General features: G+C 38.2%; 2 protein-coding genes across 8 annotated transcripts in view; one reads left to right on the top strand and one right to left on the bottom strand.

Moving 5' to 3' along the window:
• The window catches only part of LOC124169480, a 35,776-nt gene extending 21,085 nt beyond the window's left edge, over positions 1–14,691 (bottom strand). Inside the window, exons 1-5 of one of the 6 annotated variants that reach the window (XM_046548101.1) lie at positions 14,040–14,690; positions 13,877–13,975; positions 11,240–11,497; positions 7,904–8,082; positions 3,888–4,017 (exon numbers count right to left, since the gene is read on the bottom strand). In XM_046548101.1, the coding sequence (XP_046404057.1) occupies positions 3,888–4,017; positions 7,904–8,082; positions 11,240–11,465 (535 nt within the window). In that variant the 5' untranslated portion in view covers positions 11,466–11,497; positions 13,877–13,975; positions 14,040–14,690. Of the gene's footprint in view, positions 1–3,887; positions 4,018–7,903; positions 8,083–11,239; positions 11,498–13,876; positions 13,976–14,039 lie in introns of all 6 variants that reach the window. The other 5 variants (XM_046548100.1, XM_046548102.1, XM_046548104.1 and 2 more) reach the window with 5 other exon arrangements.
• A 2,703-nt stretch (positions 14,692–17,394) lies between these two features.
• LOC124169614 overlaps positions 17,395–21,575 on the top strand; it is a 134,463-nt gene continuing 130,282 nt past the window's right edge. For both annotated transcript variants that reach the window (XM_046548256.1, XM_046548255.1), the window contains exon 1: positions 17,395–17,718. In XM_046548256.1, coding sequence (XP_046404212.1) covers positions 17,555–17,718 — 164 coding nt within the window. In that variant the 5' untranslated portion in view covers positions 17,395–17,554. The remainder of the gene's footprint in view (positions 17,719–21,575) is intronic.

Below are 21,575 nucleotides of genomic sequence, written 5' to 3'. Positions count from 1 at the left end.
TTAATGACCTATTAATGCATGCTAGAGCATGAGCTAGAGTATACTAGATATGGTTGGCATATATGTTAGTATGGGTTCTTCAAACTATGGCCAGCGGGCTACATCTGACCAGACACATAATTTCACCTGGAAACAAATCTCTGTGTGTTGGTTAAAATTTGCTCATCTAATCTGGAACCTGATTCTAATAAAATTTTGAAGTCAAAACTTAACTATAATTCGTCAAACTAATGTAGTTGCATAAAAATAAAGGCAGGAATATACTTATTTTACCCTGATTTGTTCCAGAAATTTAAATTTTTCAACGTTTATACTCAAATTTGTGAGGAAATAAAATTACTGGCACTGATTTGTTTTTTATTTATTTATTCCTTTGGCCCACATAAATGTGGGAAATATACAAAGTGGCTCTTGAATTGAAAAGTTTGGAGACCCCTGGCAGTAGGGTAGCCCAGAAATGCATTTGGGGGAGAGTTGGGGAGGGGGGCTGGTCCATAAACTAGGGGGGAAGTTTTTGAAAAACAGGGTACTATGAAGAGGGTTTTAAACTAATTTAAATACTTTTCAAAATCGAAAAAAACTCCATTTTTCAAAGAAATCTTTTGGAAATTCATGATTTTTCATTATTTTGTTTTCTTTTAAGAAGCAAATTAATTGTGTATACATATTTTATGGGGGGTTCAGATTCCCCAGACTCCTCCTCTCCCTATGCCACCTACCCCTGGGTTGGTGAATAAACGAGTGATTCTTCTACTCTCAAAGAGAACAGACGTGTTTTTATTTCTCTGCGTGATCACTCCTTTTCTATCAAATGATCCATATTTATAACTTTCAAGAAAGCAATGGTGCCATGACATTCAATGCGCATAGGGCTGTTGCAATACCCAATAGTCTTAAACTACCCTGTAATGAAAACCAGGTAGTTTTTCCTTTTTGATTTACCTAATTTAGTTTACATGGCAGAGTATTTCCTTCTACCCATACTACTATATTCTAAGTCATCCTAGCAGGCCACCGGGACTTACTTGGAAAGGACAGTACCCAGAGAAGTGGGAAATTAGAAATTTGGAATTCATTGCCGCATGGCAGGATTTTTAGGTAAAGGAACGAAGCAGGTATGACGATGGTACGTATATGTAACATCCACAACATTGTTCATTATGTGTTCCTACGTGCATAGTCCACAAAGGTAGTGTGAACGCACACCCCAGCAAAAAGGTTTGCAACAAGAGGATTAATATGTGGTTACAGCCTGGCCGCCAAGAGTTGTCCGTTGACAGCTAGCAGGGGTAGGGGGCAAGGTTGCCAGGTAAGAAAGGGAAACGCCCATGTAAGATGTAAACAAAAGGGTTCCGTGAAGAAAGCAGCCAGAAGGGACGACAAGCACGAAGGACCCAAAGGAAGAATCCTTTGTTTTGGCGATTCGCAGAGAGGGCTTGTTTTGGTGGTTCAGGCTTGTTTCAGTGCTTCATATGCATGTGACAACATTGTATGACTAGGCAAGGATGTGAGGTGCATTTGGAGGGCAGGGATTGGTTGCAAACCATGTTGGCGTAGGGTTCTCGCCCCCTACTTTTAAAGTGCCAACGGACAACTCTTGCCGGCTGGACTGCAGTGGCGGCTGGTGGTAATTTATCTAGGGTGTGCATTAGAGCAGATATAGGATGATTTAATTATATTATGTTAATACTAATCCATGAGCATCATATTTCGTCGTAATAGAATACATAGCAAGCAAAACATATCACTGGTATATTCTACCCTTAAAATTGCATGAACAGAAATAATTTTAGCATGCATGAAAATAATTATTCTAAACACACCTTTACAACTGACGGTAGGTGAAATTCATTCTCCTTTCCTTACACCCTATGAGAAAGTAGTGTAGAAAACGGCCATATAGATGACTCTGTAGATGGACTAGGATCCTGGGCGCACGTAGTGTAGGTGGCGGCTACACCGCTACGCTACCTGCAACTCACTCACCAAAAATATGCGCGTGCGCACTCGCATCGTTTTGAGTCTGCTCCCATCACCCATTTGAACAGTGCATACCCCCCCGCTTACTTCGTCCCGCCAGAGCACCCACAAGCGATTGCATAAACCTAATATGCGACCGGCACGATGCCACGGGATCGCACACTTGTAGAGTGGTGAATTCGAAAAGGCTATAGCTGTAGCGTTCGGAGCTTCATGTTTCTTGCATATCTAGACAGGATTTTTATCCTTCTCGTTGCAAAGGAATAGTTTTCTTTTATAATTCATTCATGTTTGGGTGTGCACTTGCTAACGTGCGTGTACGCACGCGCCGCCACTGCTGGACTGTAAGTGTTGAATTTTCCATTTGAGCGTGTCAAGAGGTGCGCCTACCCGGCAGGATGTCCAACTACGGAAGTTGTATGATCTACATCTACATACTACCATGCAATCCACCTAAAAGGGATGTGGAAGGGGGCATGTGTTAGGACACCAGCCATTTACACATAAAAAGGAAATGCTCCAAAAAAATTACCACTGGCATTTATTAAAGTCCTTTCATAGTTCGAGGGAAAAAAGAATTCACATATCTATCTGTTCTGCAAAATATCTCTCTCAATTTATCGCTTTGTTTGACCTGGAAATATAGTGGAGCTCTAATTATGTTCTCCATGTCTCTCTTAAAGATGTCCATTCTCAATTGTTCAAACAAGCTAAGCCTAGCGCGCAGCCTCCGAGTCTCCAGCGGCTCCCAGCCTTATTTGGTTAACATTTGGATAACACTGCCTGTATGCCCATAGTAGTTTTTGACGAACCATGCAGCCTTCCTTCGTATTTTATTCAGTTTGTGGATTAAGTCTTTCTGCACAGGATCCCATATTCAAGGTGCGGTCGGACGAGTGCGAAATGGCACCTTTCTTTCACTTTCTCATCCAAAAAACCTTCCAGCAATGATGTGACATAACAAACAGTAATGAGAATACAACAGAAAGAACGCATCAAATACAACCAGAAGTTGCACTACAGGCTTTGGGAGCATGAGATGCACTTATGTACTAACTTTGGTTGCAATCTGCACAGCCCTATAGAAATGCATAGCGGGCAGACAAACAGACATCCTCTTTTATTTATGTATACATACTCGCTTTATTATAACAGAAAAAGATTATTTCTGCTCTAAACACAACAGAAGCGATCATCTGGGAAAACACTCATAATTCACCACCGCAACACTCATACCTACAGGAGAGAAAAGATTGAAATTCTTTTGAATTCAATAAGATGCCAGACTTCATAACTATTTTACATCCAGGCTTGAATGTACCCAAAGTTCACCATCATTCTAGTCTGACTAACCTACGCATTAAACATCACCTCCTGTTCAGTGTGTGATTGTCCATTAACTGTAACCACGAATTTAAAAACTGGATACATTTAGTGGTAGAAGTTACTTAATAATGGAATCGGAAGTTATGAATGTGTCGGAGGTTATTTTATTTTTTAGCAAGAAAGGTCTCTGTATTTTGCTTGATGTAATACCAGAAGGACCATACACATAATTTTGATGGGTAACCTCTACTTACTTAACCATATTACCTAGAAATGTTTTTATGTCGTCTTAATATTTTCAGACTTTTATTTATCTTATGGTACATATTCTGTTAAAATATAATATAAGTATTACACATAGAGATGGAGTCAAACCATCTGCCTACCTTAAATGACCAACTTCCATCAAAATGACACGTAAGGCGTTTCTATTTTATTTGTGACGGTAGTGCGCTTTTTCCAGAAAATCAATACACTATAAAACATCTGGCCATTTTGATGTGTTAGTTAGCACATTTATGCATTAAAAATTAAATATGTATTGCATAAAGGCATTGATGGAAAAAAAACAGATCACATACCATGTCTTTTAAATAATGCCAACATAATATCCACCGATGCTGGTAAGGTTTTGACAACAATATCTTTCTTGAGTTCCCCACTTAGTTTGTTCATCAATGAAATTTCTGTATCTTCTTCTTCTGTGATCGTCTAAAAGAATTAAAAAGGAATTTTTTTGGTTCACTGCTGGCTAAAGAATATTGTGGAGTGAGTTCAGATACAAAAATTAAATAAAAATGGATACAGAAAAAATATATGTATGTCTTGCTGTCATTGGAGAAAAGTCAATCTACTCTTTTTTAATTTGCTTATATTTTTGCTTATTTTTCGAAACTGTATTTTTTGCATTATCAGGGCCAGTTACCATGAAAATACATCACTATGATTAAAGAATCAAAAATTTAAAAGATGAAAAAACAATCAATAAACTATGCAAAAAATTGCCAAGATAATGTTTATGCACTAATTTATGTATTAACTCATAAGCATATTTGTTGGTCATTCCTTCATTATGCTAATTATGTATTTCTTAGATTGTAATTCTATATATCGACCGCATATTGCCTTGATGATGCTAAAATACAAATGGGAAACATTGATATGTTAATCAGTAATGCATGAAAATAAGAGAAGCTTCCCGTATACAAAGAGATAGAAAATGGGTTACAAGAGCTGATTCAAATTACATTTTATTCATCCCACATCCAATTGACTGGTAAAGTCTAACGTCATTATAGCTGGTATGCATGGAGATTGCTCTTTTTTTTTCTAACAAATTCAAGTTATGTATAACATTTTCTGCCAAAAGGAATGTTTGAATGGTGAATTTATGATCTTCATCATCTCATCACCACTAAAAGTAGGTAGCTACAGAGTGTCCGCAACTCACTAAATTTTATTCTGAGCCTGGTGTTAATTTTCCACACATAAAACAGTTTTTTACTACAGGAGCAGACTACACATGCTTGCATACTTCCACGGTCTAATGATTATCCATATTGGCCCAAGCTGACTTGGTATTGTCAATAGGGGCTGCAAGTATTATTACAATGCCTGTAAACAAAACATTGAACACTTAGCACTTTATATACATCACATGGTCTACTCACTGGTGTTCCCCAGAAGAATATATTATATGTAGTGTCAAATGTTGTGAGTATCGAGACACCCCAATCCTTCAAATACATGCACTCCCAGCCTCTTTTCTTCCCAAACTTAAATGCCTCCCGATATTTCCCTCCACCAACCTCATTTACCTTCTTCATTGCAACTTCTGCCCCACTTTCTACGTAGGCCAATGCACCACCCCCCTTCAGCTCAGAATAAATAATCACCGTGCCTCCTGCTGTCCATCCTCCCCATACGCATCACTCACAGTCCTCTCACATTCTCCCACGGCTCGCTTGTCAATAATTGTGCAATATTTCTAACCCTGCCGCGTGAATGGCGGTGAAATATGCAAGAATTGCCACATGAAAAAATTCCCCTTGACCGGAAATCAAACCACAGACCTTTGGGTTTCCGGGCCACTGTGCAGACCACTACACTATTCAGGTTCTTTAAATCCCATGGCAATTATACCGAGGCTCATGGTACTAGGTGTTAGGTTCTCGGGGTCCATCAAGGATGGCAATGTGAGGGAGAAAGGACTTCCAAAAAGCCACAACCGGTTGAGAGCCTCAAACCTGCACTAAAGCCACGCAAAGTGGTATGTGTAATATTTCTAATCCTGCCACGTGAACAGTGGTGAAATATGCAAGAATTGCCGTATGTAAAAATTCCCCTTGACCGGGAATCAAAAACGGACCTTTGGGTTTCCGGGCCACTGAGCAGACCACTACGCTATCCAGGTTCTTTAATTCCCATGGCAATTAACCGAGGCTCATGGTACTTATGGTCAGAAAAAAATATGGACTGATGCGGAGTAGAGCCCGGAAGAGCTGAATTTTCAATTGCATCAACCCGCGGAAGCCGTCATAAAGATGAATTCTTTGTTCTGCGAGTATCCTGCGAGTTATGCATTTTTTCGTTTTTGTGTTAGGCCCTTGCGGTCCATCAAGGATGGCAATGCGAGGGAGAAAGGACTTCCAACAAGTGGTTGAGAGCCCTGGAAAGCCAAAGGTCCATGGTTCGATTCCCGGTCCAGGGAAATTTTTTCTCATGGCGATTCTTGTATCTTGTATTCTTCAATAATTGGTTCAAAGTAGTAGTTATTGCAGCATTCTCCCCCTCCCACTGACTCTGCCCTCAACATCCACACCCTGGAATTGGCGTGCATTTGCCATCTACAAGCAAATAGCCTCACTGGGTTGAACGTCGCCTGATAATGCTGTCTCTCCCCTTTCCCTTGTCCAACATACTCCTTTTCCAGCTCCCCATTTGTTCCTCAGATGTTGAGAAAGAAGCTACAACTTCGAAAGCTCCAAAATATGTTTTTCCCATTTTAGTGTTTCTTTTTTTTATGTGTTTCTATTTTAGTGATTGTGAATTGCTCTTGAACTATTATTATTATATCCGAATATATGTACCTACAAGGTTCCAAGTGCCAGTATGTGATACCGGAACTCAGCTGTTTCCGTCTGCGCCTTATTTTTGAAATTTTTTCTTACATTTTATATCCTCTGCCTTACGGCTTGTGCCTGCTTATGTTCCTTTGTAGACCAGCTCTAAGCCTATCTAACAAGGAATTTCCCTCAATCTCGTTCAAATTTTGCTAGGCGATAGGAAATGGATACTCATGAGGTTTAGTTTTTGTCTCAGCCGCCAACACTCAATTCTTTTCGAGACATTAGCAATGGAAAGTACCACAAAAAACGTCTTTATTTATACGGTACAACAATAGATCCCTAAGGCCGTTTTACACGTGGCACGTCAATTCGCAACCTGACGTATTTGCGAAGGTGCAATCAAAATTGCGTCGCGTAAAGCGGTACATTGTTAGATCACATGCGAGAATGCGTGGATGCGAGACGGCAAAATAGCCCCTGCTCTAATTCCATGAGCACATTCTCGCAATTTCAACAAATTTTCAATGCCAACCTGCACAATGACGTGCTCCGTGTAAAACAGCCTTCATACTCTTTTTAGGACGAAGACCAATGACGGTATATATTTGTCATGTGGGTTGCATATAAACGTAGGCGGTTCCCCGATGCTTCCCGTCGCAAATATGGAAAAAAGTATTGCGCGTTGGCGGCTGAAAAACAAAAACTACGCCTCTAGAGTATCCATTTCCTATCGCCTAGTTAAACTTGAACGAGATCTTGAGGTTACACGTACTTAAGGTAATACCCTTTTATGCACAATCTATTACAATTACCGCGCCATTACAATTTTCAATTCTATCTCAATCCCACAATCTCTCTGATAATTTCTCACGAAAAATTGGTATTTAGAGCAAGCTTCATTCTCATCCGTCCAATCTCCAATCAGAAATTAGCTAAATCGCGCCCTAACGGCCAAAACTGGCTCTTGGCAACACATCCCGTTGACGTTGAATTTGCACAGAATTATCGACGGAAGGAAGCAATAACGACGGTTTACGATGATAAATTCGTTAGTCCCTTCTCCGATACTGGCCCCAATATCGGTGCTTGTCATGTACAGCATAAAGTCCGATATTGAGGTTCAATATTCAATTTTTTGGCCAATTAATTGCACTATATCGGACGGGTTTAAGAAAACCTTGCCTTGAAAATTGCCGTAATGATGGCAAAATACAAATGGGAAACATTGACATGTGAATCAGTTAATGCGCGAAAAAAAGAGAAGCTTCCCTTGCACAAAGAGATATCAAATGGGTAACTTAGGCTGATTCAAAGTACATTTTAATCGCCTCAAGTCCAATCGACTGGTAAAGTCTGAAGTCGCCGGTTTCCATAGAAATCGCCATATGTTTTTCCAAGTAAATTCAAGTTAGAAACGTTTCTGCCATGAGTGATTTTTGAACGGTGAATTTATAAATTATGTATGATCTTCGTCATCTCATTACCACTAAAAGTTGCTAAAGGGTGTCCGGAAGTCACTTAATACTCACCTCTACGAAGAACAACTTAGGCGCACCAAATAATCTTGTACAGTTTTCTGCAGTGAATGGGTGCCATAATTGTTTGAGCTCAATAACCCCCGAAAGACACTGGATGCACTCATTGTCGATGTCACGGGTCGTGAATACGAAAACCCATAAACAGGTCAAATTACCAACTTCTGTTGCAACTGTAAATATAATAAACTGAATTTGTAGAATATAACAGCTTATTTCCAAGTGTTCTTCAGTGATTTCGGCGGCCCTGCAATGATTGAAATATGCATTTTTCTAGATTTCAAGCAGATCTGCTGACGCCTCCGTCATTCTTTGTAAGAAAAATAATAACGTCACTAAAAATAAACAAAAATAAGAATCATAAGCTTTCATAATAATGACCGCCCCTAGCCGCAAAGTAGTATTTCAAAAAATAATTCCATTCCGGCGTATCTTGAATTCTTATTCCACAAAATCGTAGGTATGTGTGAAACCTGAGCCATGCAATCGTATGTGAAATTTCATCCATAAAATCTAACGCCAGAATACCAGTCCGCTAAGCCGTATCCCGGTCAATAGTTTAATATTCTTTTTGTGAACTTGATTTTCATTTGTTTTCATTAAATCATAATTTTATTTTAATATCTGCAAAATAGAGTCAATTAATATCTACAAATAAAAATATAGAATAAATCAAAAATAATAATACAAATAAATAACAATAAAAAAGCAAAGTTATTGTCGTGCTATAAAAAGCATACAAGTAAATTTTTGTCCAATCAATTATTCAATGAACTTTGAAGTAAACAAATGTGTTGATATGTTTCTCTATCATTCTCATTTTGGTGGCGATGTTTCAAACTAATTCCCATATCTAATTTGAAATCCTGAATAACATTCGAGATAAAGTTAAAATCACAATAAAAGTATTAGGATATTGCATTGCCACCAGGTTCTGTGTTATCCTAAAAATTTCAGCTTGATAGGTAATTGGAAAAAAAGGTTAAAATTGAATCGGAAAATTTGACCCGGACAAGATTACAGACAACATTAGCGACTTCATAAAAACGATATAAAAAGCCAAATCTCCCCATCCTATGTATCAGATTGTTGAAACCGAGAAAATGGATTTTTAGAGATGAGACACCAAAATGCTGCTTATTTGCAAAATATATTTAAGAACAAAATAGTGTGAATGGAGATCTCAAAACGAAATTTGGGAAAAAAAACGAAAAAACTGATATTCTGAAAAAGAACTTTATAGCCGAAATTTCAGACACATATTGCTCGGATGTTACACTCACGATTTTCTAGACTAGAAATGTAAGATACACTTGAGGAATGATTTTTTTGAGATATTACTTTGCGGTAGGGATTGGTAGTTAAATTTTTATTCAGAATTGATTATAATTAATTTCATCAGTAAGCACCAGACGTTATTTTTCCATTTCGTTACAGCTTTTCTCAAAAATTCCGACATAATCGGTTGCAAGAGACAATGAAACCATAAAAAACTGAGTAATTGAATGATGGATCAAAAGCATTGCTGAATAACATGAATAAAATATCTTCACCAGTTATACTATGCATCAAAAGCTTTCCTTAACTAGACTATTCATTTTTGCACTTCCGTCTTACTAAATTTATTTTAGGAGCGGGAAAAAGTCTTAAACATAGATGCAATAAGACACACAACTTAGATGACGATCAAGCAATGGCCTGGTATATCAAATTGGTTTTATTATCAATTGTGATAGAGTTTTAAAATAAAGAGACCCGTATTTTTTCGCCTTCCGACACTTCGCTAACTTCTTAACATAAAACCCTTCGAGAACAGTTGTTGTCGTAACGCAATCATATCGAGAGGGCCACCATTCTGACGCAACCCCTAGCCCAAAGTGAGTAAATAGAGTACATTTTTGTCTAGGTGCACTGAGATATGTCATTTTTTTAGGAACACGCTTAATTTTAAAAACTGGAAATGTTTTTCTTTAGTGAGTACATCTGTACATGAGGTTTTAATCTTTGCCTTTTAATGACGCTAATGTGTGCCCAAATATTTGCATTCATAATTGGGGTACTATAAGAGAAAGAGTTTGGGTGTGTGTTACTGGAAAGTAAGAGTAATGTTTGAATTCTACCAACTGAATGTCTTTCACCTGTGATGGGATATTCGATGACGCAATTAGTGCGGCAAAAAAATGGATAATTTGATTGTAAAAATGACAGTGTCCATTTTTTTACCGGTGGGAAGCAGTAGCTATAGGAAATGTTATCCTATTCCTTGATCTAAAGGTATATGTATACGACTGCGATAAGTTATCTTCCGACTACAGTGTTAACCGTATAACTACGCCGACAGCTAAGTAAGTTGATGCGACACACTGCAAAATGAAGGTAGAGAAATTAAGATAGTGCTGATGTCTCCATGTTTCTGGGTTTCACCGCGTGGATTTTCTTTTTGACAACAGTTTCTCCGGTATTCCAACCGGCGTCTTCAGGTCGACGTCGGGATTCAATTTTTGGTGACTTATATAGTTCATTTTTGGCGCCAATTTTTTATGCTGGATGCTGATTGGTCCACCTTCTTTTCTCTCGTATGACCCTCTTCCACGAGCTGTGGAGAGGGTAGCCGTCTTCTCTATTCATATTTTCCGGTGTCTTGAATATTTCGATAGCCTCCTTTATTAGCCTGGGATAATATCTATTTTCTTTTGCCACAACTGTTGCATCGTCAAACAGTATCTGGTGTCCGGGTTCGCTCCATGCATGCTCCGCAATGGCGGAGAGCTGAAATTGCTTAATTCTTGTGGCTCTTCTGTGTTCTTGGATGCGCACTTTCATTGATCTACACGTCTCTCCTATGTAGTCTTTCTCCCGGAAAACATGAATAGAGAAGACGGCTACCCTCTCCACAGCTCGTGGAAGAGGGTCATACGAGAGAAAAAGAAGGTGGACCAATCAGCATCCAGCATGAAAAATTGGCGCCAAAAATGAACTATATAAGTCACCAAAAATTGAATCCCGACATCGACCTGAAGACGCCGGTTGGAATACCGGAGAAACTGTTGTCAAAAAGAAAATAAACGCGGTGAAACCCAGAAACATGGAGACATCATCTAGACAACGCCGCGGAAAACTACGCATAAAGATAGTGCTGTTGAATTGCACAAAGTTGGCACTTGATATAGCAACGATAAAGTCATGCAAACGGTAAGTTGGCGAAAAATATTATGGGAAAAAAACATGGTTTCATGTTAATATTGCTTGATTCCTTACCCATACTTTTAATATTAGAGAATAATGAGATGTTATCCTTTACAGAAAATTGTGTATCGAAGCATCCATTACCGTGTTTCAAGTGCTCCTTGAGGTCAGAGACATCCAAATAATCTTTGCGTTTAACTTCAAATCCCCTTTTCTTCAATTCACTTGTTAGTTCTCCAATGTCATTCTCTATATCCACCGCTGATGTTTCCTCGTGGGGTTTCATCAGATAGATGAGAGCGACATTTTTCCCGTCAAGATCATAAATGTCATGGCTGCGGCCGACTTCACTGCTTACTGACCCGTCCATTGAGACACTTCGAAAATATTACAGCCAGTACTCTGTGAAAACAAAAAAATATACTGCTCCTTTGATCAATAAGTAATGCAGAGTAATTCAAATAGCAATAAGATTTTTAAAAAATCTCTTAAAATAAATAAAAGACACGTATATTAGCCATTTATCAACATCGACTTGTAACACTTTCTTCCCAGCGCAAAGTATATTGATATGAAAATAAAAATTTTAAAAATATTAAATAAGCACGATATTCCAAAAAACATCATGAAATGCACTTAAAAGTAAAAAATAAGTTTTTAATCTCTGGAAGCATAAAGTGTGGGTGCTGATTACGTTTATTAGAACCTATCAGGTCACCCGGCGCTGCTCAGGAAGGATAGCACCCACGGAAGAGGGAAATTTTGAAGTTGGAATTCGTGGTCAAAAGGCAGGATTTTTAGGCGCGCTGAACAGCAAACAATGAACGATTTCCGTATTACGCGCACGGGATCAGATTTTACCCGCTCCACAACATTGGTTATTTTTATGTGTCCGTTAGTGCGCAGACCGAAACGTCCTGTGAAACAGGGATGGCAATCGAAACTAAACGAAACTACTTCGGGTGGAAACTAAACTAAAACTGTGGCACGAAACGAAACTCAGCTAATGATTCGCACCGAAGGAACCACGTGCTTCACCTTTGAACGGTTTAGTTTCGACCCACCCACCGAATACGAAGTATGGATGAATAAAGTAGAGGTTTGACCTACCATCAATAGATGCATGAAGCACTCATATTTTTACCACTAACAGGAGAACGGTGAACGCAAACTGTTCATTCTATTTTTAAGCTCAATGTTTTAACCTCTCTACACGCGTGTTAAACGTAATGGGTCAAAACTATTCTCTCTTATCCCCTCCACTCAATTTATGGGATCGAAACCATATTATGAGCAGCGGAGTTTCGATTAATTTAGCTTCGTTCCCGGGAGTAAAGTTTCATCCCGGGTCGAAACTCAACTCCCTGGTGATTTTAATTTCGTGCTGGACCGAAACTAAACCCAGGCCTCGTATTTTCGCTTCCCTCCGGTGTCGAAACGAAACCTTTTCGTTTCGTTTCACTTGCCATCCCCAGTATGAACGCACACCCCAGCAAAAAGGTTTGCACCGAGAAGATGATTGGTTTAGTGTAGAATCCAATGAGTTATGTTTTCCAATTTTCTTTGAGCGTGTAGAGAGGCGTGCCTACCCGGAAGGATATCCAACCATTGAAGTTGTATAACGTGACGTAACCAATTTTAATGAGCAAACGACACAAAGTATAAGTCGTATGCAACTGAAAGTAGCAGTACGGAGTTTGTAAGCATGAGGTGCACCTACTTACTAACTTCGGTCATAATCCTAGTAGCCTTATGGAAACGTTTAATGGACAGTCAAACAGGCATTCTCTTTTATTTATATGGATATCCCAGACAACACTAGCATTGACATGCAAATAGTAAATCTCTAGTAGAGTTAAAATTGCACTCATTTTTGTAAAACAATTGTTGTAACAGTTGTATAACAATTTTTTAAATTAAACTTCTTGTATACAAGACTTATTTTAGACATAGGATTCGTAATTCTGACCTTGTTACCACCCAGTGTAGCTGTTTGGCTTCGATTCATTCTGAAAAAACTAGTAGATGTGTCACCAAAAATTTCAATGCATTACTTAATAACATCAAAAAATGTAATGTGTCTAAATATCTTCACAATGGTATGAGGCTCTTGATGAAAACCTACACTCCCTTTTTCCGTCTTATAATGCACCTGGTACCTATAACTACTTCTTACAAACTTACTTCTTGGTATTGCCACCCTAGCTGATCGCCATGTCCTCAATGACAGGAGACTCTTCTTAAATAGTATTAATGGCAAATACAGATCTGTGTCTTTTCCCTCTTCGTGTTCCTTTGCGCATGATGAGATCAAGTGACCTATTTCATTGTTTTACCTACCGCCTTTCTGTCTCTAAACATTCTATTCTATTCAGACTACCTTCTTCCATGAACTCCTATTTCAAATGTGTTCCAGAATTTGATCCTTATTTTCATCCCTCATCCATTTTTCACCATCTCTAACGTAATTTTCCCTCTACTCCTTGCATCACCCCATGAATACGATTCTATGCCGGCCTCGGTGGCGCCGGGGTAAAGTCCCCGACTGCTCACCTAGAGGTCGCGGGTTCGAATCCCGCCTGGGTGGTTTGACCACCATCCAGGGCATGGATGTATGTGATTGTCAAACGAGTTAATTGTAAGAGAGGACTATCTAGTCCTAAATTCGCTTGTGAAATACAGACGACATTATTATTCTATGTTCTTTAATTCATAGTACTGTTTAATATTATTTTGTTCATCATTGCTAACACATAATTAGCAAAATTTAAACTGTCTTACTTGTTATTGTGAGTCCACTGTAATTGGCCTCGTGCTGTTTTTGGACTGCATTAACTAAATAAATAATCCCGCGTCCTTTTTGCTTGCTGGGAACCTCTTCTACACAAGAATTATCATATATATGCATTAGAACATAGAGAGAAGTAAAAAGAGAGGTACATACCACGATCCGATGACGAGGAAATCCTTGCCTGCTTCTGCGCATGCGCAAAATAGTTCGAGAATCTTGTTCAAGTGCGCATGCGCTTAGTCCAAATAAAGCGAAAGGTAGAGTCTAGGGGCTCTTAGTGCAGACATTCGTTATTAGTGCCGGTATAGTACGTTGTAAACTGAAATTGCGCCTCTGTGCAGTTCACAGATAACTTCCCGTCAGTCGTGACGGAGCCGCTAATGATCATTGATCAGTGATCCGCGAAGAAGCAAGTTTCATGATCGGTGATCATGAAACTTGCTTCTTCGCCGGTCTTGTTATCTCACGCAATGCAAAAAGTATTTAGCACAATTTATGAATAAGCCACCTGGTACTTACTGTAAGTAGAATAATTATAGTGAAAATGTGGGAATTGTAGCCAAGACAGTAGTGTCAAGCAGCAAGCGGGTTTGGCCACCCCTGAACAAATCACCTGGATATGATTTCTCAGAATTTGGGAACAGTTCTTCGCGAATCATCGTTCAAGGAAATGGCAGCGCCGGCTTATCAGTATCGCTTCAAATCCCGGACAAAATTCACCTCTCATAACTCTTATCTTCCGAGATAAAACTAGCAACCTAAGAGTTGTCCGCTTCTACGTAAAATACATACTGCATGGCGAGAGCTCTAGATGTAAACTCCGCACCCGCTAGATGGCGCGGCGTGCCAGTGGAGCTTCAGCACTACAGCTACAGCGTAACTGCTTAATCGTTAGGGTGCCTTCACAGCTCTGCGTTGCGTCGACGCGTCGACGCAAACGCCACGACGCCACAAGAGCTCCCGCCCCGCCAGCTTATTTTACCCTTCACAGCACTGCGTCGAGCGATTTCGAGCCAAACGCGCAATACATATGTTGTTTTGTGTATTTTTACGCAATTTCATTTCTTGAAATATTCTTCTTAACTATAAATAGCATTTGAAGGTAATATGGCGACCATAATGTTGATAATCATGCATGTAAAAATGGCCCTTGCCTATGCATTATTATGATCTTTAAATTTTATTTCCTAACTCGGAATATTCGAAAAATAGCTAATTACACACACTCAGTGAACATGAGTAACGTGGAATGTTATCAGGAATATTTATTAATGGTAACTGTTGTTCAAACAGATTGTCCTAGTCATGTTATCTAAATAGCTCTAACTGAGTAGATCATGAGGGCACAATTATTAGATATCAATTGGAATTTAAACGACCGTAGTCACCAACAAGGAGCTCTCACGCTGTATTTAGCTTGTGATACCATGACGGGTATGTGTCATGTTAATCTACGCTCCTCGGTGATTGTAACCTAATTTAGGGTTAACATTTATCCTATGTTTAGGAAAGATACGAAGTATCTATGCTTAACACTTCAAAATATTAGTAATTAATGAAATAAACAGCATTTGCCACACCCATTAGAGCTAATCTTGCATATTTGTATACCTAAGCTTCCCATAAACAAACACCAATTCGAAATCGTCGGCGTACTGCCGCCTTCACGCAGAGAAAATCCGACAGGTTCAGTTTTTTTGTGACGACGCAGCGAGCTGGAGACGTGACGTCATCATTTCTCAAAGACGGGCTCTGATTGGCTCGCTAGCCGCGGCGTCAAAGCAACGCCGAACTGTGAAGGCACCCTTACACCTACAGCTCTGCAGCTACAGGGCTGGACCAAGTTTAAAATGTGCGTGCAGAGAATTCTGCGTCGAACGCACCGATCCCCATCCCTGTAGCACTTAGTACGACTTCAATAGACCTTAAAGTGTGACCGCGCAGACTGACACGCTACAAAATTGATATATGGACATAGAGACTTTTGTGAGGGCGAGATAAATTCTAGAAGAGCATCATTTTTCACAGAACCGATTGGAATCCACTCCTCTACTCAAAATGAAAAGTGGTTCATTCCTAAAACGTAACGTACACTTTTTGTGCTGTGTGTGAAAGCAAATGCAGCGAATAGGTCAGTGGCGTAGCTAGGAATTTTGTTTGGGGGGAGTCCAAAACCAAGGGGGAAATTTTTTGAAAAACAGGGTACTAAGTAGAGGGTTTTAAACTAACTTTAAAACTTTTCATAATCGAAGAAACTTCATTTTTCAAAGTAATCATTCGTAAATTCACTATTTTTCAATGTTTTGTTTCATTAAACGAAGGAAAGTAATTGTTTTTTATATTTCGGGGAGGGGGGGGGTCCGAACCCCCCGGACCTCCGCCTCGCTACGCTAGTGGAATAGGCCAATTGAATTGGTGGTGATGAGCAGTGGCTCAATGACAACGTCTTCTTGTTCACCAAAGGCTATCATCTGCTACTCACCAAATGATTTCATTTCGCATTGCGTTGGATATTAAAGCTGTTGGGAGATGTTTGTGTATCCCGATTCATTAAAACTTAATTAAAGGTATTTCTGAAGTGAAATCATTCGCGCTCATGATAAAGAATATTTCGATAAAATTCGCCATACTAGCCCCAATTCATGCCAAGGAACTCCATCTGCCGCATTTGCACTAGATATTGATATTCAGTTCCTACGTAATTCTGTGTGTACCATCTCTCTGTAAAGCTTACGAAACAGCTGTCACATCTTATTCATATATCAAGAATTTGGTTGAGTTATGTGAAAAATAATTAACAAACATGTTTTTCATTGTAATACGTAAAGTCGTTATGTTATGTACGAATTGGGTGTTACAGTGGAACATGGTCTCAACGTTTTTTGTATTTGAATTGAACAATTTGGAGACTCTGCCAGGCTCGTAGAAATTTCTTTTTCTTTTTTAGCCTTTCTCGATGGGGGGCAGAGCCCTTGTATGTAGTATAAGCCCTAGCCCTTGTATGTAGTCAGAGCCTTAGTATGAGGCCCTTGAAGAAAACCTACACTCGCTTTTTCCGTCGAAGTGTCATAAGCGTTTCGTTGAAGGTAACGATAACTTAATCCGCTCATTACTATAATTACTCGTATACTACATCACTATATGAAACGCTGTATCAATGCAGTTTAGCAAAACATCCCGGCTTATAATAAGTAAGCACAATCCGAAAAAAGTCCAAGGTTTCATGTAATAGAAAAATGGTTATGGTGCATCTACTAAGGCCTCATTCCCAATTTTAAATAATGGAAGATTATATCCTATTGTTTTTTTCATTTTCCAGCTCCTTCTATTAGTACTAAATGAGATCACAATTATGAATAATTCAGTAGCATTAACTACACATGCTGCATTAGCAATGATTTTACTGCAGTGCCTCGTGGAATCAGCGATTGTCAGCCATGGCTCGCCGTTTCATATGATAGTATCGTCTTGGTGACGAGTAGTTGTTTATGATTTTTAGTTATTTGTCGGTATTTGAGTCTTAGCGAAGTGTCACGTGGTTAAAAGTTGTAACTAAAATAACGGGTAAATTTTAATGACATTGAGAGTGATACATCAATGTCAACAACAATTTGGACAAAAAGGAAAGTGGAGTGTTTGGATTAGAGTAACCAGAGAGAACGGACAACATGAAAAGCCCCGATTCGAAGGATCGCCCACAGGCCGGAGGGAAAGCGAAGACTGCCGCCGGTTCAAGTCGACCGTCTCCTTCGAACAGAACCAAAACAGATTATGATGGCACTCCACAAAATAGGACCGACTGGTGGGAAAGCAAAATAGTCACCCTGGACATGTAAGTACACATATTTGTTGCAATAATTTTAGCGCTTTCCTTCAGTCCAATGTACGAGTTCAGGGCACAGCATGTTAAAATAAGGCCTAGAAAATACAACTACAAGTACCTAGGCTGATCACTCCTCAGGTTTGCGGGTCACCAATGAAACCCAATTGTACATGCAACGTTTGCGGTGGCTAACATCCGTATCGAGATAATAATCTCACGTAAATGCTACTCATTGCCCATCTACATGGCGTACTAATAAATGACAATAAATGGTGACAAAACAATCGGAAATTTACCTACCCTACACATTTCTCGTGCAACAAAAAAAATATCTTATAACCTAAGAACTGCGGGTATTCCCATTTCTAAAAAGTATATCACGAAAATTACTAGCGAAAGGAGTGAGATATTAAGCATTAACATTGATTTATTACGGAAGAAACTATGTTTCGAATTACAGTAGGCACTTCCACAATTCCTATTATATTCCGCTGAAAATTTTTAAAGTAAACTATAATTCCATTAAACTAAAGACAGCTCTTATCTAGGAATAAGCCCACTAATTGATGCAAAACTGAACACAACTACCTAGGTAAGTTTGACCGACATTTTCTTGATCTCATTAACGCAGAGCAATTTTAAGTGGCAACAAATGAAGACCAAATCGTTTTAGCACCAGTCTTGATTGGCTATGAAGACACTAATGCTTTCCGATATCTTCTGTGATAGCATAAAATAAATTTCATGAAATCGCACGCGTTAGAAATAATGCAAACAAATTTCGTACATAATGCCTTGCCATGTTTTATAATGAGAAGGATTCTTCATATAGGCATTTAGGAAACGATTAAAAATTAAGTACCAATTTATGACTAAACCAGTAGCTTGAAATTTCCTTCATTATAGCTGAAGACAAGAAAAAAGAACTGAAAATACAACTACATAACTTGAACCTTATCGATACGAAAGCCAAACTATAGTAATAATACCAGAACATGAGGGCATTGATTTTCCTGCTATAACTAAACCACCCTCTGTCAATGGCTCAAAATCCCTCCTCTATTTTAAATGAATTTCCCACATCTATTATAACGCAAGACAGAGAGAGCAAGGCTTTATAAAATAGCAATACCTTCATAATATCAGAATTTTTGATAAGTACCGCTATCTACACATACGGAAATCCAGGTAATGCCAGGACAGGACAAACAAATACAGATAAAGTGCTGAAATTCTTTAAATACTATCACGGGGACATTTAACCGCACTTGACTTAATATCCTTCAACTGAAAAAATGTAGGACATCTAGTGATTGACAGGTTCACTCAGCAATGCGGTGAGATATTTGATTTTACTTATGACGATTTTACTTATGAATAAGTAAACAACAACTAAAAATAAATAAAAATCATATTTTTACTATCATACTTTACACTACAAGGCCGCTGTCCTTCACTAAATATACATGGTTTTTCAAAATTTAGTTACTCTTCTATGATAATCAAATCCTTGGTATCATTAAAGAAATCCTAATTTAATCATTAATCAAATGCGTTCACGGGTAAAACCAGTTTTTACATTAAATTTTCCTTATTCGTGCTTTAGAATTATATTTAAAATCTCAGAATTAACGTATCAGAGATTTTCTGATACTTGGAGATACATATGGTTATCATAATACGAGATCTCTTACATTGCTTTCTCGGAAAATGGAACTTTGGAAAATGATTCCTCCTTCTAAAAGTAAGCTGAGCAAGTTGCAGTTTTTCCTGGCCAAAGAAAATTCTATTATCATAAAAAATATGAATAGCTTTGTAGTTGGACCCTTCAAATAGCGAACAATCCTAGCCTAGTTTCTCCAACTCGGTCGACTTCAGGAAAATTGATGGATAATTGATTTTCTATTCTAGTCTGGACGAATTGAAGGTATGGGTAGGATGCCATCCTTTGATAGACAAGGTTACGCTAGAACCTAAAGAGATTAAACACGCAACCAAATGGTTTCATGATTGGTGCTTTTGTGTTTACGGAAACATTTAACTTTCTGGAGCACCTCGGAAAAACTCTAGTTCTCCGATGCAATGGCTCACTCCGATACGAGCACAAAACTTTCAGTCAGAGGATAGAGTAAATCCATTGAAGGTTGATCAGATAATCAAAGTTTCAATCAGCCAATAACATGCATGGCTCAATTTATCGAGTCAAGGATGGTTTATTTGTTTTTTTTTCTTATAATGGCTCTTTAAAAAGTGACTTTATCCGTACGTAGGTTAGTTATCAGTATGCTCTCAAGTGAATCCGGCACAAAACTTTCAGTTGGAAGAATAGAGTAAATCCATTGAAGGTTGATCAGATAATCAAAGTTTCAATCAGCCAATAACATGCATGGCTCAATTTATCGAGTCAAGGATGGTTTATTTGTTTTTTTTTCTTATAATGGCTCTTTAAAAAGTGACTTTATCCGTACGTAGGTTAGTTATCAGTATGCTCTCAAGTGAATCCGGCACAAAACTTTCAGTTGGAAGAATAGAGTAAATCCATTGAAGGTTGATCAGATAATCAAAGTTTCAATCAGCCAATAACATGCATGGCTCAATTTATCGAGTCAAGGATGGTTTATTTGTTTTTTTTTCTTATAATGGCTCTTTAAAAAGTGACTTTATCCGTACGTAGGTTAGTTATCAGTATGCTCTCAAGTGAATCCGGCACAAAACTTTCAGTTGGAGGAATAGAGTAAATCCATTGAAGGTTGATCAGATAATCAAATTTTTAATCAGCCAATAACATGCATGGCTCAATTTATCGAGTAAAGGATGGTTTTTTTTATTTTTTTCCTTATATAATGGCTATTTAAAAAGTGACTTTATCCGTACGTAGGTTAGTTATCAGTATGCTATCAAGTGAATCCGGAAAAACAAATAGAGTATTAAATCCATTGGTGGTTGATAAGATAATCAAATTTTTAATCAGTCAATAACATGCATGACTCAACTTGTCGGGTAAAGGATGGTATTATGTTTTTGTTCTGATAATGGCTCTTTAAGAAATCCGACTTAATACGTGTAAAGAATTGATTAGTAGCACACAATTTTGTGAATCCTGAAATTAAAATAAGGGAGAACAAGACCAAATATAAATTTTTCCTAAAATTATATCAGTAACTTAGAGGAAATATAAAGTAAGCTTAGAGAAAACATTTACAGAATAAGATGTATTAAGGAAAATCCTATAGTCACATAGATAATTATTTTGCTTGATTAACGTAAAACAAAGTTTTCCACAAGAAACCATGACAAATAATCGGATCATTTAAGTAATAAGATAAGGTAAGACAAGACCAAATATATTTTTGTCCTAAAATTACAACAGTAACTTACAGGAAAAATGACATTAATAGAATAAGATGGATTAAGAAAAATCCTATAGTCACAGAGATAATAATTATTTTGTTTGATTGAGGTTAAACAACGTCTTCCACCAGAAACCATGACAAATGATCGGATCATTTAAGGAAAGAAAAGAAGATCATCTTGAACCAAACTATAAAAAAATAAGTAAGGATAATTTATACATATTAAGCTAAACTAGAAGATAGAATTTCTGTTGAAGAAGGAAGAGGTCGAAACGACTGGTTAAATGTTACGCTTGAAGTTACCGTTACTGGTAGAGTACCTGTGATGTTAAATTGAACAATGAATGAACGACGAATAAAAATCGCCAAATTGCAGTAGGTGCCCTTGTTTCGAACCATGGATGAAAACGATGGGGAACGATGGGAACGAATATGGGAACGATTTATTCCATCCCTTCTCGGTTATGTCGCGAATAAGTTTCATTTCACAAGTGACTCATTTACATCAAAATC

Source organism: Ischnura elegans, chromosome 12 (genome assembly GCF_921293095.1).
Source record: "Ischnura elegans chromosome 12, ioIscEleg1.1, whole genome shotgun sequence".
Taxonomy (NCBI): Eukaryota; Metazoa; Arthropoda; class Insecta; order Odonata; family Coenagrionidae; genus Ischnura; species Ischnura elegans.
This window is presented reverse-complemented; position numbering and strand designations above follow the sequence as displayed.